This window comes from Scyliorhinus torazame, chromosome 3, assembly GCF_047496885.1.
Source record: "Scyliorhinus torazame isolate Kashiwa2021f chromosome 3, sScyTor2.1, whole genome shotgun sequence".
In the NCBI taxonomy this organism is placed as follows: Eukaryota; Metazoa; Chordata; class Chondrichthyes; order Carcharhiniformes; family Scyliorhinidae; genus Scyliorhinus; species Scyliorhinus torazame.
In genome coordinates this window covers 114,153,918-114,169,920 of record NC_092709.1, presented here as the reverse complement: position 1 = coordinate 114,169,920, position 16,003 = coordinate 114,153,918, and the positions used below count along the sequence as shown (strand labels likewise).

The following is a 16,003-nucleotide window of genomic DNA, read 5'->3' as shown; positions in this document are numbered from 1 at the left end:
TATGCTCCCCCTGAAATACCCATTCAATTAGCCTATTGTTATGGGCGAGGGGTTTTCAGAACCACAAAATATATCATGGAGTTCAATCAACCTCCCCTTTAATGCTATTGTTGCTTTTCTGAGCACACAGCTTGTTCCCTAGGTGTGGGATTACAATTATGGACACATGGGTTTTTAAACACAAAAACATGTTTATTCCATGAACTCAACTTAACCTCTTAAATAAACATTGGATCTCTTAACACCCCTCACTTCAAAGATAACCCCGAAAATATTACAACACTAAATAATTCTTCAGTTATTCCTTTCAACATCCAAGAGAGACTTAACACCTTTAAACAGAAACACATCAGGTTAAAGGCTTTACTATTATGAGTTTAAATCACCCAAATGATCCGGAGATAGTCTTTCATGGCAGAGATCACAGCAGATCCAGCTCACTGCAAACACAGACACACCCCAAGCTCTTTTCCTCAAAACTAAACTGCAAAATGGCTGAACTGAGCTCAGCTCCACCCACTCTCTGACATCACTGTTTTCTTAAAGGTACATTGCTTAAACATCCATTTCTTAAAGGTACTCTCGCATGACACCTCCCCCCAAGAAAAAAAAATAAACCATCAACTTCAAGATGGTTTCATTTTTCACTTTTGCACCATCCACTGAGAAATGTACACAGCAAATATACCTTTTCGTTTAAAAAAAACAGGTATAATTATATAGTCCATTTTCTTTGTTTGCCTTCCTCAAACCGAAATCCTTCTCGATTGACAGTCTCTTTGAACAAAGTCTCTGCACGATCCATCCATTCTTCTACTCCTCGGCATTTCTCTTTAGAATCAGATAATTTAGTTCAATCTGACCACAGAGTACCTTGCAATTCTCTAATACAGGAACATTGGTTACCACAGCTTTCAGGCAGTCAAATGACTGTTGAAAGTCCGCTGTCCATTGAAATTTTTGACATTTCTTTAGCAAATCCCTCAGTGGAGTAATCATGCCACAAAACGTTTGTACAAATGTTCGATCAAATCCACTCATGCTAAGAAATCGCATTATTTCCCTTCGTCTTGAAGGTTTCAGAAACTCAGCAAGGAAAGTGATTTGGGCTTCTCCAAATTCACTTTCGGCTAGGTTTATCACCAAATCCGCCTCCTGAAGTCGATCGAAGAACTCTATACTAATGGTTTAAATGCTCTTTCCATGTCTGGAAGTTGGAAATAAAAGCAGAGTGTCCCAATTTCTCAATGCAATCCTTCAAACGCGTGATAGGATAAGAGTCCGTTCTTGTAAGTGCATTCACCTTTCGATAGTCCACTCACAACCGTTGGGTACCATCTGGTTTAGGTACCATCACTATGGGTGAGCTCCATTGGCTGCAATCCACTTCAATTATGCCATTTTTAAGCATACTCTCAATCTCTTGGTTAACCTGTGCCAATTTAAAGGGTTAAGTCTGTATGGATGTTGTTTGATAGGAACAGCATTTCCCACATCTAGATCATGTATAGCCATTTTAGTACTTCCCAATTTATCTCTGCAAACTTGCCCATGTGACATCAATAACTCTTTCAGGTCAGTTTGTTTTTCCTCTAGAAGGTAACTTAACAATTCATCCCAATTTTTAAGAACATCCTCATTTTCCAATTTAATTTGAGGTATGTCAAATTCACAGTCATCTGGATTTGGTTTGTCACTTTGAGATAGAATCATTAAAACCTCCTTTTTCTCTCCTTCTCTTTCAAAGTACCTTTTAAGCATATTCACATGACACACTCGGTGAGTCTTCCTTCTATCTGGTGTTTTTACCACATATTTCACCTCACTTAATTTCCTTTCAATCTGATACGGTCCACAAAACCTAGCTTTTAAAGGCTCCCCTACCATTGGTAACAACATTAAAACTTTATCCCCACTGACAAAACTACGAACTTTGGATTTCTTGTCCGTTACCCGTTTCATCACATTTTGTGCAACTTTCAAATGTTGTCTAGCCAATTCACCTGCTCTATCTAATCGTTCCCTAAAATTTGACACATAATCCAATAGTGTAATTTCCGATTTCTCACCCACCAATTTTTCCTTAATCAATTTAAGTGGTCCTCTTACCTCATGACCAAAAATTAGTTCAAAAGGACTAAATTTGGTAGACTTATTGCATCCCTAATTGCAAACAATATGAATGGAATTCCTTTATCCCAATCCTCTGGATAATCTTGACAATACGCCCTCAACATTGTCATTAATGTCTCCCATCAGATCACCTTTACCTTTACCACTTGAGTATTTCTCATGTCCCCAGTTGCTATCCCTCACCGGCTGAAACTGATGTCGGAAACCAATCTTTGATTTATGAACTAATTCATAATCATCTGCCATTTCTGTTGCTAATCTCGCAGTTTTAACCCTCTGTTCTTCCACATGAGTTCTCACTACATCAGGAATTGAATTTTTAAACTCCTCCAAAAGTATAATTTCTCTGAGAGCTTCATACGTTTGGTCTATTTTCAAAGCCCTTATCCACCTATCAAAATTACTCTGTTTGAGCCTTTCAAACTCCATGTATGTTTGACCAAATTCTTTCCTTAAATTTCTAAACCTTTGTCTGTAAGCTTCAGGCACTAACTCATATGCACTTAAGATAGATTTCTTCACCTCCTCATACGTTCCAGATACCTCCTCCGGTAGTGATGCAAACACTTCACTAGCTCTACCTACCAGCTTTGTTTGAATCAGTAACACCCACATGTCCTGTGGCCATTTCATTTGTTTAGCTACCTTCTCAAATGAAATGAAAAAGGCTTCCACTTCCTTCTCGTCAAACCTTGACAATGCTTGGACATATTTAAATAGATTTACACCAAGCCTTCGACTATGACACTCTTTCTCACTGTCCTCATCACTATCCTCCAACTGTACATTTCCCTTTACGTCTGCCAATTTTAACTGACTTTCATGTTTCATGACCATTTTCTGAAGTTTAAACTCCTTCTCTTTATCTTTTTCCCTGATCTGTATCTCCCTTTCTTTTTCTTTATGTTCTGCTCGGGCTATTCTTTCTTTTCTCCTTTCTTCTCTCTCCTTTTCTTTTTCCTCACTCTCTCTTTTTCCTCTCTCTCACTCTCGTATTCAAGCCGCTTTAATTCTTTCTCATGTTCCATTTGTTTAATTTGCAACTGAATTTTTGCCATTTCCAATGAGTCAAATTCTATCTCAGGCAACTTTAAATGCTTAACCACTGCCATAATTACCTCATCTTTTCGCATTTTGTCAGGTAATGTTAACTGCAATGTTTTTGCCAGACCCAACAGTCTGCGTTTAGTCTCTGTCCGTAAGGTACGGCGTGTGACATTCTCCACCCCCAAAAACTTCTGAGCCTCTGAAAGAGCCATTGTTCACAACACTCTCCCCACTTAAACCAAAATACCACACCAGAAAAGCAACAATCCTTCACTGTCTTTAAGTTCACAAAAGCCAACCCAATAGATAGACTTTTATCCCCCTCGAGTCCCCAATTGTTATGGCCGAGGGGTTTTCAGAACCACAAAATGTATCATGGAGTTCAACCAACCTCCCCCTTTAATGCTATTGTTGCTTTTCTGAGCACACGGCTTGTTCCCTAGGTGTGGGATTACAATTATGGACACATGGGTTTTTAAACACAAAAACATGTTTATTCCATGAACTCAACTTAACCTCTTAAATAAACATTGGATCTCTTAACACCCCTCACTTCAAAGATAACCCCGAAAATATTACAACACTAAATAATTCTTCAGTTATTCCTTTCAACATCCAAGAGAGACTTAACACCTTTAAACAGAAACACATCAAGTTAAAGGCTTTACTATTATGAGTTTAAATCACCCAAATGATCCGGAGATAGTCTTTCATGGCAGAGATCACAGCAGATCCAGCTCACTGCAAACACAGACACACCCCAAGCTCTTTTCCTCAAAACTAAACTGCAAAATGGCTGAACTGAGCTCAGCTCCACCCACTCTCTGACATCACTGTTTTCTTAAAGGTACATTGCTTAAACATCCATTTCTTAAAGGTACTCTCACATGACACTATCCATATTTCTTTGTGTCCCTTTCACAACTTGCTTTCCCACCTATCTTTGTCAACAAACACTGTGCCTTCATTCAGGTCATCAATTTGGATTGTAAATAGTTTCCCACCCGAGATATTGGGCTGAAATTTTCACTCGGGTTCTCCTGATCATCTGTGGTAACATCAACAGATACCTCAGAGGTGGTAGAATTGGACTTCATAAGGGAACAATCATTCCCACATACAGAACTGGTGATAAACTATGTTTCATTTTCTAAAGAGGCCTTGAATGTCTCACATGGTTCCATTCTACTAACCAAAATAAAATCTAACAAATCATCAATTGCCAAACATAAAATTGCATTCTTCAGAATCACCAGCACTCCTCATATTGTTCCATGGTGCTTACCTGGGCTGTGGTTTGTTTCAGTCTCGCAGTTATTTTTCTTCTCATTGAGCTCTGGAGTTTTATCATTATTGATCATGTCTTCATTCACCTTAACATAATTGTTGTCTTCTTTGTCTGGAAACATAGAAAACCTTGAATAAAAATTGAGATAAGTGCGAAAATCCCCGACCTCTCTTGCTTTTGGGATTCTCCAGTCCCGCTGAATGTGAATGGGGTTTTGACCGGAATGCCAAATTTCCCGTTCTCACTGACAGCAGGGCGGCAACAGACGAGATTGGAGAATCCTGCCCAAGAGCTTGGAGTTTCTGTTTCTGTGCAGTCTGCAGTTTCTTGCATGTCAACTGTATGGTAGAAATGATTGGGACTTGGTGACTGCAGAGACGGAAAGTCGAGGAGCAGGATTTTCCAGCCATTCCCACCGGCAGGATTGTCTGGTCCTGCCGAGCCTCTGCCACCAGGGTGCCCGGAAATGGAGGGTGCAAACAATGGAAGCCCTGTTGACAGCTTTGGGACCAGAGGATCCTGCTATCGGCCAATGGCGGGTCCCTTCACCACCGCAAAACATGCCGGGTTGGTGGGGGGGGGGGATCTTGCCCTTGGTCACGAAACAAAAGACACAGGTCTGAAGGTTCCTGAGGTCAACTTTGCAGGTACAGAGTGGAAATCCCACCTGACAAAATCTCTAGCTAGTGCCACTTTGAAACCCAAATTTTGCATATGTAATATGGTCTGTCAACATTTGCAAGGGCACAATAGTGCTGCCTCTTATGGTGTCACTCCTGAGCACCGTATTGTATTGTAGGCTTGCTTGATGTCTGAATTATGAGATCGTGAAACTTGTATGTTTAAACAAGAATGTTTTATCTCTAATTTTTAACTATTTACAGATCCCAAATATGTCTCCATGCCGACTGTTTCGAGAGCGCCGTATGTGTTTGTTACGATGTCACTCCATACATCACACCGTGGGTGGTGCTATTCTCCAGTCCTACATTGACCCTAGCTCTACATAGCACTTTTAAATTATATTGGCATGAAGGCAAATAATACAACAGTGCCCTCCCCGGTAAAGACAATTCACCTTTTTAAGGTGGAGCTGAAGTTCCTAAGGCCCAATTTACTTGCTAACTCTTCCACTCACACTGCAGCTACTATTCTAATGGATCTCCTCTGGGAGCCAATTCTTTGCATTAGGTTTCTGGCCTTTTTGAGGATTTAAAGGGAGTCAACTGTTGTGAGTTCCACTTGTGGTGATATGCATCATTGTAAGTACACAAGGCGTTAATGTAAATACACTTAGACTAGATAAGCACTAGAGGGAGCACCAGAGACATCATGACACACAGACATTCAACCAATAGGTCAGTAAGATAGGACACGACCAATGGGCAATCACGACACACACAGAGGTGACACGACCACAGGGGGCATTACACCAACCCATATATAAGGACACAGCACACATGATCTTCCTCTTTCCAGTGGAGACACTTAGTGAGTACACAGGGTTGATTTGAAACACATCACATCCACCAGGTGGATTGTAGCAGACTGGTTAGTTAGTCTGAGTAGCTATAGCAGGATTAACAGGAGAGTCGAATCCAAGTAGGAGAATTGTTAACAGTTTAATAAATGTGTTAAACCGATCTCCAAGTCTGAACCTTCCTTTGTCAGAGTGCACATCAAAGAAGCAGCTTATGCTACGTCAAGAGCACAACAAACACCACTGAGGCCTTTCAAGGATGTAAAGCAAAGAATTCCAGGTGAACCCCAAAATCTATCCCAGGCTGTCACACAACTACTACCAGGTGCTGCCTTTCATAACATTAGTCCTGTTACATTTTCTCATGGGATTGAAGACCGCGATTATTACTGCCTCTCTACAGGTTGAAGCTCAGTCTTCGAGTGAAGGGGATTGTGAGGTCATCCACTTTGGTTATAAAATTCGAAAAGCAGAATAATTATTTTAAACTGTGAAATAATGGGTGACATGGTGGCACAGTTGTTAGCACTACTGCCTCACGGCGCCAGGGACCAGGGTTGAATTCTGACCTTAAATGACTCTCTGTGTGGAGTTTGTACGTTCTTCCCGTGTCTGCGTGGGTTTCCTCTGGGAGGGCAGGTTTCCTCTCAGTCCGAAGATGTGCAGGTCAGGTGGATAGGCCATGATAAATTGCCCCTTAGTGTCCTGGGATTTGCAGGTTAGCTTACAGGGGCAGGGCGGTGGGAGTGGGCCGAGGTTGGGTGCTCTTTCAGAGGGTTGGTGCAGATTCGATGAGCCAAATGGCCTCCTGTAGCACGGTAGCATTGTGGTTAGCACAATTGCTTCAAAGCACCTGGTTCCCAGGTTTGATTCGTGGCTTGGGTCACTATCTGTGTGGAGTCTGCACGTTCTCCCCATGTGTGCGTGGGTTTCCTCCGGGTGCTCCGGTTTCCTCCCACAGTCAAAGATGTGCAGGTTACGCGGATTGGCCATGCTAAATTGCCCTTAGTGTTGGGTGGGGTTACTGGGTTATGGGGATAGGGTGGAGGTGTAGGGTTGGGTACGGTGCTCTTTCCAGGAGCCGTGCAGACTCGATGGGCCGAAGGGCCTCCTTCTGCACTGTAAATTCTATGATTCTATTCTATGTATGGATTCTATGGTTCTATGGCCTGAATTTTATGTATAATGTTCGGGCTCAAATAAATCCAACAAATATGCCTGGGGACTGTGGTTTGTGTATGCTTGTGCTGCCCAGTCACTCGTGGCACACTTTTTCTGCTGATGTTTATTTTTTACAGGGCCACAGCTGCTGACGCCCTGAGGGAGCACATTGGAACTATCAGATCGCACACTCCCTTTTCTTGGTGCCCACCCTCCTCCATCCATTCCCAACAACATTCAGCCTGACACAGACCATGGTTCACTCTGAATGGTCGTTAATTGGCCAGCCGGTGAAATATCGCATTAACAACGTGATTTTGGGCAGGTTTCACACCCGCCCCTGCCCATGTGAACTTCGAGCGTGCCCTAAAACACAAATGTCTGACAACCTCCTTTTACTGGCACATGTTCCCAACTCTTTTTAAAATAGCAATATATTGTTTAAACGGAGAACGTTTGCAGAACTCTGAGGTGCTGGGGGAATTAGAATTCCTGGTACATGAATCACAAAGAGTTAGTATACAGGTGCAGCAAGTGATTCGGAAGGCAAATGGAATGTCGGATTAGATTCTCCGCCCTCACGACGCTGGAAAGCATAATACGATCGGGCGGACAATTGTTCATTGTCTGCTGAACAATGAACGCCAGATATCCGGGGCCCCGTGCCAATGTCAACATGCAAAACCGGTATTTGCACGTGTTAACATCTAATTACCGGGGTTTGACCCAGTATCCTCCGGACCTCCGCGATGCTCTGCCCCTCGCAAGTGGAAGTCACGCGGGTGCGGTTTACGACAGGCATTTAAAAACAGGGAATGGGCACCATACTGCTGAGGGGGAAAGAGGAAGTAAGAAATTTTTTTTAAATTGATATAAATCGTTAAAAATTGTAATGCTTGCTCTGTCATGATATGCAAACATGCAGCTAATGAACACATAGAATAGGACACGACCAATGAGCAGTCAGGACACTCAGGGGTGGTATCTCACTAAAAAAAGGATGAGGGACTTCTGGTTGCGGCCATGCCTGAATAGGTCGCACGTTCGGCAGCTCCCGCCGGGAACGGACTTTAGGGCTCTCTAGAGGGGCCCCAACGGCACTTGTTCGACGGCTTCCAGTGTGGGAAGGTGACAGCAAGGTCCCCCCGATCGTGTATGGATTGGACCAGGAGTGGAGCGCTGAAAAAAGGGATCTTGGAGCAGCGAAAAGTGAGAGGGAGAAAAAGCAAGATGGCGGTGGGTGAAGACCAAGCAGCATGGGCGCAGTGGTCGCAGGAGCAGCAGGAGTTTCTTAAACGCTGCTTTGAGGAGCTGAAGACAGAAATGATGGCGTCAATGAAGGCGGCGATTGAGAAGCTAGTGGAGACCCAGAGGGCCCAGGGGGCGGCGATCCGGGAGGTGTGACAAAAAGCCTCGGAGAACGAGGATGAGATCTTGGGCCTGGCGGTGAAGGTGGAGGCGCACGAGGCGCTGCACAAGAGGTGGGCGGAAAGATTTGAGGACCTGGAGAATAGGTCGAGGAGGAAGAATCTTCGGATTCTGGGTCTCCCTGAAGGAGTTGAGGGGTCCGATACCGGGGCATATGTGAGCACGATGCTCAATTCGCTGATGGGCGCGGGAGCCTTCCCGAGCCCCCTGGAGCTAGATGGGGCTCATTGGGTCCTGGCAAGGAGATCCAAGGCCAACGAGCCGCCAAGGGCTGTAGTGGTGAGGTTCCACCGCTTTATGGATAGAAAGTGTGTCTTGAGATGGGCCAAGCAAGAGCGGAGCAGCAGGTGGGAGAACACGGAGATCCGAATCTACCAGGACTGGAGTGCAGAGGTGGATAAGAAGAGAGCTGGCTTTAATTGGGCCAAGGCGGTGCTCCATCGGAAGGAGGTGAAGTTTGGTATGCTGCAGCCAGCGCGATTGTGGGTCACATTCCAAGATCGGCACCACTATTTCGAAACGCCTGAGGAGGCTTGGAGCTTTATACAGACTGAAAAGTTGGACTCAAATTGAGGGTCTGTGGTTGTGGGGGGGGATGTCTGCTGTATATATGGTTTTAACTACGTGTAGGGAATGTTCGCTTGGTTGGGTGCTGGATGGGGATGGGTGAAGGGATTTGATGGGGAGACTGTGGGAGAGTGTGGGCGCCGGTGTTGAAGGGAGGGGAGGCCCGGGGATGGGGGAATTGAGGCGGGGCCGGCTCAGGAAAGCGCGGGCTTTTTCCCGCGCTAGGGAAGGACGGCAGTGGGGGTCGGAGGAGCGCACACTGACTGAAGGGGAGGGGGGATTCTCACACTGGGAGGGTCGATGGGAAGGCGGGAGAGGCCGGGGTCAGCAGGAGTCAGCTGACTTACGGGAGTGTTATGGGGGGAGCAAAAGAGCTAGATATGGATCTAGCGGGGGGAGTGGGAGGTATAGGGTTGCTGCTGCATTGGCCAATGGGGAACTGGAAATAGGAGAGGTGGTCGGGGCGGTGGTCCGCCGTCTGGGGGACTGGAGGGTGCGGGAGGCGCGGGCACGTGACTGGCCTAGAAAAAGAGATGGCTAGTCGGCAGGGGGGTGGGGGGTGAGAAGCCCCCCAATCCGGCTGATAACTTGGAATGTGAGGGGCCTGAATGGGCCGGTTAAGAGGGCCCGAGTGTTCGCGCACTTAAAGGGACTGAAGGCAGACGTGGTCATGCTTCAGGAGACACATTTGAAGGTGGCAGACCAAGTCAGGTTGAGAATGGGATGGGTAGGACAGGTATTCCATTCGGGGCTGGATGCGAAGAACAGAGGGGTTGCAATACTGGTGGGGAAGCGGGTGTCGTTTGAGGCCAAGAATATTGTAGTGGATAATGGAGGTCGATGTGTGATGGTGAGCGGTAGGTTGCAGGGGGTGTGGGTGGTACTGGTAAACATATATGCCCCGAACTGGGATGATGCCGGATTTATGAAGCGCATGCTGGGTCGGATTCCGGACCGGGAGGCAGGAAGCTTGATAATGGGTGGGGATTCCAACACGGTGCTGGATCCAGCATTAGATCGCTCCAGATCCAAGACGGGGAAGAGGCCGGCTGCGGCCAAGGTGCTTAGGGGGTTTATGGACCAGATGGGGGGAGTGGATCCATGGAGGTTTGCTAGGCCCCTGGCCAGGGAATTCTCTTTCTTTTCCCACGTCCATAGAGCCTACTCCCGGATAGATTTTTTTGTTTTGAGTAGGGCGCTAATCCCGAAAGTGGAGGGAACGGCGTATTCGGCCATAACCATCTCAGACCTCGCCCCGCACTGGGTGGAGCTGGAGTTAGGAGAGGAGTGGGACCAGCGCCCGCTGTGGCGTCTAGATGTGGGATTACTGGCGGATGAGGAGGTGTGCGGGAGGGTGCGGGGGTGCATTGAGAGATACTTGGAGGCCAATGATAACGTCGAGGTGCAGGTGGGGGTAGTCTGGGAGGCACTGAAGGCGGTGGTCAGGGGAGAGTTAATCTCCATTAGGGCCCACAGGGAGAAGAGAGAGGGCAGGGAGAGGGAGAGGTTGGTGGGGGAGATCTTAAGGGTGGACAGGAGATAGCCAGAGGCCCCCGAGGAGGGGCTACTTAGGGAGCAGCGAAGCCTCCAGACGGAGTTTGACCTGTTGACCACAGGGAAAGCAGAGGCACAGTGGAGGAAAGCACAGGGGGCGACGTACCAGTACGGGGGGAAGGCGAGCCGGATGCTGGCACACCAGCTCTGTAAGAGGGTGGCAGCGAGGGAGATAGGTGGAGTTAAGGATAGCAGGGGGAATACGGTGCGGAGTGCGGAGAGAGTAAATGAGGTATTTAAGGACTTCTGTGAGGAGCTGTACAGATCTGAGCGATGATCTCGCTGATTCTGAAGCGGGAGAAGGACCCACTGGAATGTGGGTCGTATAGACCGATCTCGCTCCTCAATGTGGATGCTAAGTTGCTGGCAAAAGTGCTGGCTACGCGAATTAAGGACTGTGTCCCTGGGATGATTCATGAGGACCAGACGGGATTTGTAAAGGGCAGGCAGCTAAACACTAATGTGCGGAGGCTCCTCAACGTGATTACGATGCCATCGGTGGAGGGAGAGGCGGAGTTAGTGGCAGTTATGGACACGGAGAAGGCCTTCGACCGGGTGGAGTGGGCGTATCTCTGGGAAGTGTTGCGGAGGTTTGGGTTCGGGGAGGGGTTTATCAGTTGGGTCAGGCTCCTATATAAAGTCCCGGTGGCGAGTGTGGCTACGAATCGGCGGAGGTCGGAGTACTTTCGGCTGTACCGAGGGACGAGGCAGGGGTGCCCCCTGTCCCCCTTGTTGTTTGCATTGGCAGTCGAGCCTTTGGCAATGGCACTAAGGGTGTCCAGGAAATGGAGGGGGTTGGTCCGAGGGGGAGAGGAACATCGGGTATCGCTGTATGCGGACGACCTGTTGCTGTATGTGGCAGATCCAGTGGAGAGGATGGTGGAGGTCATGCGGATCCTCAGGGAGTTTGGGGACTTCTCGGGCTATAAGCTCAACATAGGGAAAAGTGAGCTCTTTGTGGTGCACCAAGGGGACCAGGGAAGGGGGATAGACGACCTACCATTGAAGAGGGCGGAAAGGAACTTTCGGGACTTGAGGATCCAGGTGGCTGGGAGTTGGGGGGCCCTGCACAGACTCAATTTGACGCAGTTGGTGGAGCAGATGGAGGAGGATTTCAAAAGATGGGATGTGCTGCCACTCTCGCTAGCGGGCAGGGTGCATTCGGTTAAAATGATGGTCCTCCCGAGGTTTCTTTTTGTGTTCCAGTGCCTTCCCATTATGATTACCAAGGCCTTTTTCAAACGGGTAGGTAGGAGCATCATGGGTTTCGTATGGGCAAATAAGACCCCGAGGGTCAAGAGGGTGTTTCTGGAGCGTAGCAGGGACAGCGCTGCCGAATCTGTGCGGCTATTATTGGGCTGCCAACGTGGCGATGATCCATAAGTGGGTAGTAGAGGGAGAGGGGGCGGCATGGAAGAGGTTAGAGATGGCGTCCTGCAGGGGCACGAGCCTGAGGGCGCTGGTGACGGCACTGCTGCCGCTCTCGCCGACAAGGTACACCACGAGTCGGGTGGTGGCGGCAACGTTGAAGATCTGGGGGCAGTGGAGACGACATAGGGGCGAGGTGGGAGCCTCGGTTTGGTGCCCGATTCGGGAGAACCATCGGTTCGTCCCGGGAACGATAGATGGGGGGTTTCGGAGCTGGCACCGGGCAGGGATCAGAAGAATGGGGGACCTGGTTATAGATGGGACGTTTGCGAGCCTAGGGGCGCTGGAGGAGAAGTTTGGGTTACCCCCGGGAAATGCGTTCAGGTATATGCAAGTGAGGGCATTTGTGAGGCGGCAGGTGAGGGAATTCTCGTTGCTCCCGGCACAGAGGATTCAGGACAGGGTGATTTCGGGTGTATGGGTCGGAGAAGGCAAGGTTTCGGCGATCTATCAAGAGATGAAAGTAGAGGGGGAGGTTTCGGTAGAGGAGCTAATGGGCAAGTGGGAGGAGGAGATTGGGGAGGAGATTGATGAGGGTCTGTGGGCTGATGCCCTGAGTAGGGTTAACTCCTCTTCCTCTTGCGCCAGGCTCAGCCTAATACAATTCAACGTTACTCACAGAGCGCATATGACAGGGGCGAGGTTGAGTAGGTTCTTTGGGGTGGAGGACAGATGTGGGAGGTGCTCGGGAAGCCCGGCGAATGACATCCACATGTTCTGGTCGTGCCCGGCACTGGAGGGGTTTTGGAGGGGTTTCGCGAGGACTATGTCCAAGGTGGTGAAAGTCGAGGTCAAGCCGAGTTGGGGGTTGGCACTATTTGGGATAACGGACGAGCCGGGAGTGCAGGAGGCAAAAGAGGCCGGTATTCTGGCCTTTGCGTCCCTGATAGCCCAGCGGAGGATCTTGCTATTATGGAAGGACGCGAAGCCCCCCAGTGTGGAAGCCTGGATAAATGACATGGCAGGGTTCATTAAGTTGGAGAGGATAAAGTTTGCCTTGAGAGGGTCTGTGCAGGGGTTCTTCAGGCGGTGGCAACTGTTCCTAGACTATCCCGCGGAGCGCTAGGAGGAGGTCAGCAGCAGCAGCAACCCGTGGGGGGGGGGGGGGAGGGGGGTGTCTCTGTCGGGGGGGGTATCTGGCGGGGGGGGGGGTTTCCCCAAGGGTACTTTTGAATGTTATATGGGGGGGGTTAATATATGTGGGAGAAACCCAATGTATCAGTAGTTTATTATTTTTGATTGTGATGTTTGTGTTCTTTCTTCTTTTTATTATGGGGGGGGTTTGTTTGTTATAAAAATTTTGTTGGAAAAATTTGAATAAACATATTTTTTTTAAAAACAAGGGATGAGGCATTCACACCCCGCCTCTTTCCACAGACCAACATCTACAGAGTGAGACAGGGTGTATCCTCAGCATCACACCTCAGCACGTGGCTCAGAGCAAGGCTGGTTCAGTTAGACTGAGTTACTACATTTAGATTAGCAGAGAGTCAAACTCATTGAGAACTGTGCTAATAGTTCAATAACCACATTGAACTCACTTCACAGTCTGGAGCATCTTTTACTCAAAACTGCATCAAGTGGCAGCATGTGTTATTCCAAATTACATAACACAACATGCTCGGGGGTGGATGCCTGTGCCCGGGAGGGGGCCGGGGGGGCGGGGGGGGGGGGGGGGGGGTAGCTGGGATCAACCTGGTGACAGCCTAGTGGATTCGGGGTGTCCCCCCGGGGTTGGGGTGGCCAGGCACAGTCCGCCATTGCTGCAGTATTTGTTTTAAAAACTACCATTGTGTACAACTTACAGGTCCCTAACTGTTCACTCTGCTGACTGTTCACTATGTCCTGCAAATGTTCACAGACCCTCTGGTCATTTGGGAGCACACCCAAGCCATCCCTCTGGAGACCCCCAGACCCCAGCTGACCCATCAACAGAATGGGTGTGGCCAAGCTCAATCAGTGGCCCACCAGGCCCACTGCAGGGGAGGCAGGGGATTAGCAGAGCTCACCCCACACAAAGGACACATGCACTCTGGCATTTAGCAGCCTCCCTGGCACACTGCCCCTCTCAGGGCAGAGGCCACATCAGTGACACTATCAGCTAGCCCACCCCACGGGACCACCAACTGTCTCCAAGCCCTGCCTGCCCACTGCGCCCCTGCTCCTATCCACCCGGCCCTCAGTCGGATTGTCACAACTTGTGTGTCACACCCAGGACCCACATCATACTGTAGCTAAACTTCCAGCAGACGCCCAACCCCTTAACTCAATCCCATCCATAGGACCTGCCTGCACACGAGTCTCTAAGCATGGAAGCGTTTGGTGGCACACACGGTTCGTGACACACGGTGACCTCCTCCTCCTCTCAACCAGGTGTCATCCAGCTGGCAGCATAACACACAGTCCACCCAGTGAGGGAATCCACAGTAGACCCCACCGGAGGGAACAGGACAGGGGCCGCAGAACCTATCACTGACAAAGAGCGGTAAGTGCACATGCTTGAGTGATTGCCATGCATTTACCTCTCTTTGATGTGGTCAATGTTTGTAAACATTTGGCTTTCACCACTTAGATTCACTCATCCATGAAGGGCGATGAATTAATCAAGGTTTGAGGTGTTTTGGGGAAGCTGTCAATCATAGCCCACTACTAGAAACAAATGAATGGCTTGCTGCTAATGGATGTGAGGGGTTGAAACACAAGTCACAGTCGCGCTCCTTCCAGGAATGGACACGTGGAGCCTCCAGGTAAGTGGTACAGCTGTAATTTGTTTCACTGCCCCTGTCTGAACTGCTCGCTAGCTTCTAAAGAAGAGTCTCTTTTCTAGGGGGAGGTATGATGTATGTGGGGGTGTGGAAAGGAACTTAATCAGTTGCCAATTTAGAAGCATGGTGGGAAATGCTTGACTCTAGTTAACACTGCTTTTTAGCGAAAATGCTGAAATATTCTGGTCTTGGCCTTATTATGAAAACACATCGTCCTCCGAAAGATAACAAAATGTGTACTCGAATTGTTTTTAGCCAAGGGCAAGAACATACGTACTACGTATTTCAGCTTACGTACTTTCCAAGGTCTATTTAATATAAACATGGCTGTTTACTTCAAACTGTGATTTCAGACTATAAAACATGCTGTCTTCAATCGAATCTCAGAGTGCAGTGCACTAGCTTTTGCAGCTGGAACACTCTCTCACCGCAAATATATTTGTGTAAATAAATTTCCTTAAATCGAACCTCGAGGAATTTGTCTTTATTATGATTTCCACGACAAATTGGCGTAGTTGTTGCAGTTTCCCTAATTTAACGGGAAGTGAACCCCGAAACAAATCTCTAAACAGGACTCCCTGTAGTATTTGTAAAAGATTTCCGCGGTCGTTGTTATTGTTATATATGTGTTCTAAAGTATTTTGCAGAAGGAAGCATGGTAGCATGGTGGTTGGCACAATTGCTTCACAGCTCCAGGGTCCCAGGTTCGATTCCCCGCTGGGTCACTGTCTGTGCGGAATCTACACGTTCTCCCCGTGTCTGCGTGGGTTTCCTCCGGGTGCTCCGGTTTCCTCCCACAGTCCAAACATGTGCAGGTTAGGTGGATTGGCCAAGCTAAATTGCCCTTAGTGTCCAAAATTGCCCTTAGTGCTGGGTGGGGTTACTGGGTTATGGGGATAGGGTGGAGGTGTGGACTTGGGTAGGGTGCTCTTTCCAAGAGCCGGTGCAGCCTCGATGGGCCAAATGGCCTCCTTCTGCACTGTAAATTCTATGTAATTCTATGAACGATGAGCAATAAACTCGACGCCCCCTCACAGGTTGTCCCGAAGCCTCGGTAAAGACATCCAGAGTGAGAAAGAAGGTGAACTCCTTAAAGAGGACAGGTAAGGGAGTCAAAATGAGTAAGAAAATGAAAAGAAACAATCATAAAGC

General features: G+C 48.1%; 1 protein-coding gene across 5 annotated transcripts in view; it reads right to left on the bottom strand.

The window, feature by feature from the left end:
* The window catches only part of LOC140408650 (uncharacterized), a 1,063,199-nt gene that overhangs the window by 202,299 nt on the left and 844,897 nt on the right, over positions 1-16,003 (bottom strand). For all 5 annotated transcript variants that reach the window (XR_011940163.1, XR_011940164.1, XM_072496138.1 and 2 more), the window contains one exon: positions 4,466-4,579. Coding sequence is in view for 3 of the 5 variants with exons in the window: in XM_072496138.1 (XP_072352239.1) it covers positions 4,466-4,579 (114 nt within the window). In the remaining 2 variants the exon portion in view is untranslated. The remainder of the gene's footprint in view (positions 1-4,465; positions 4,580-16,003) is intronic.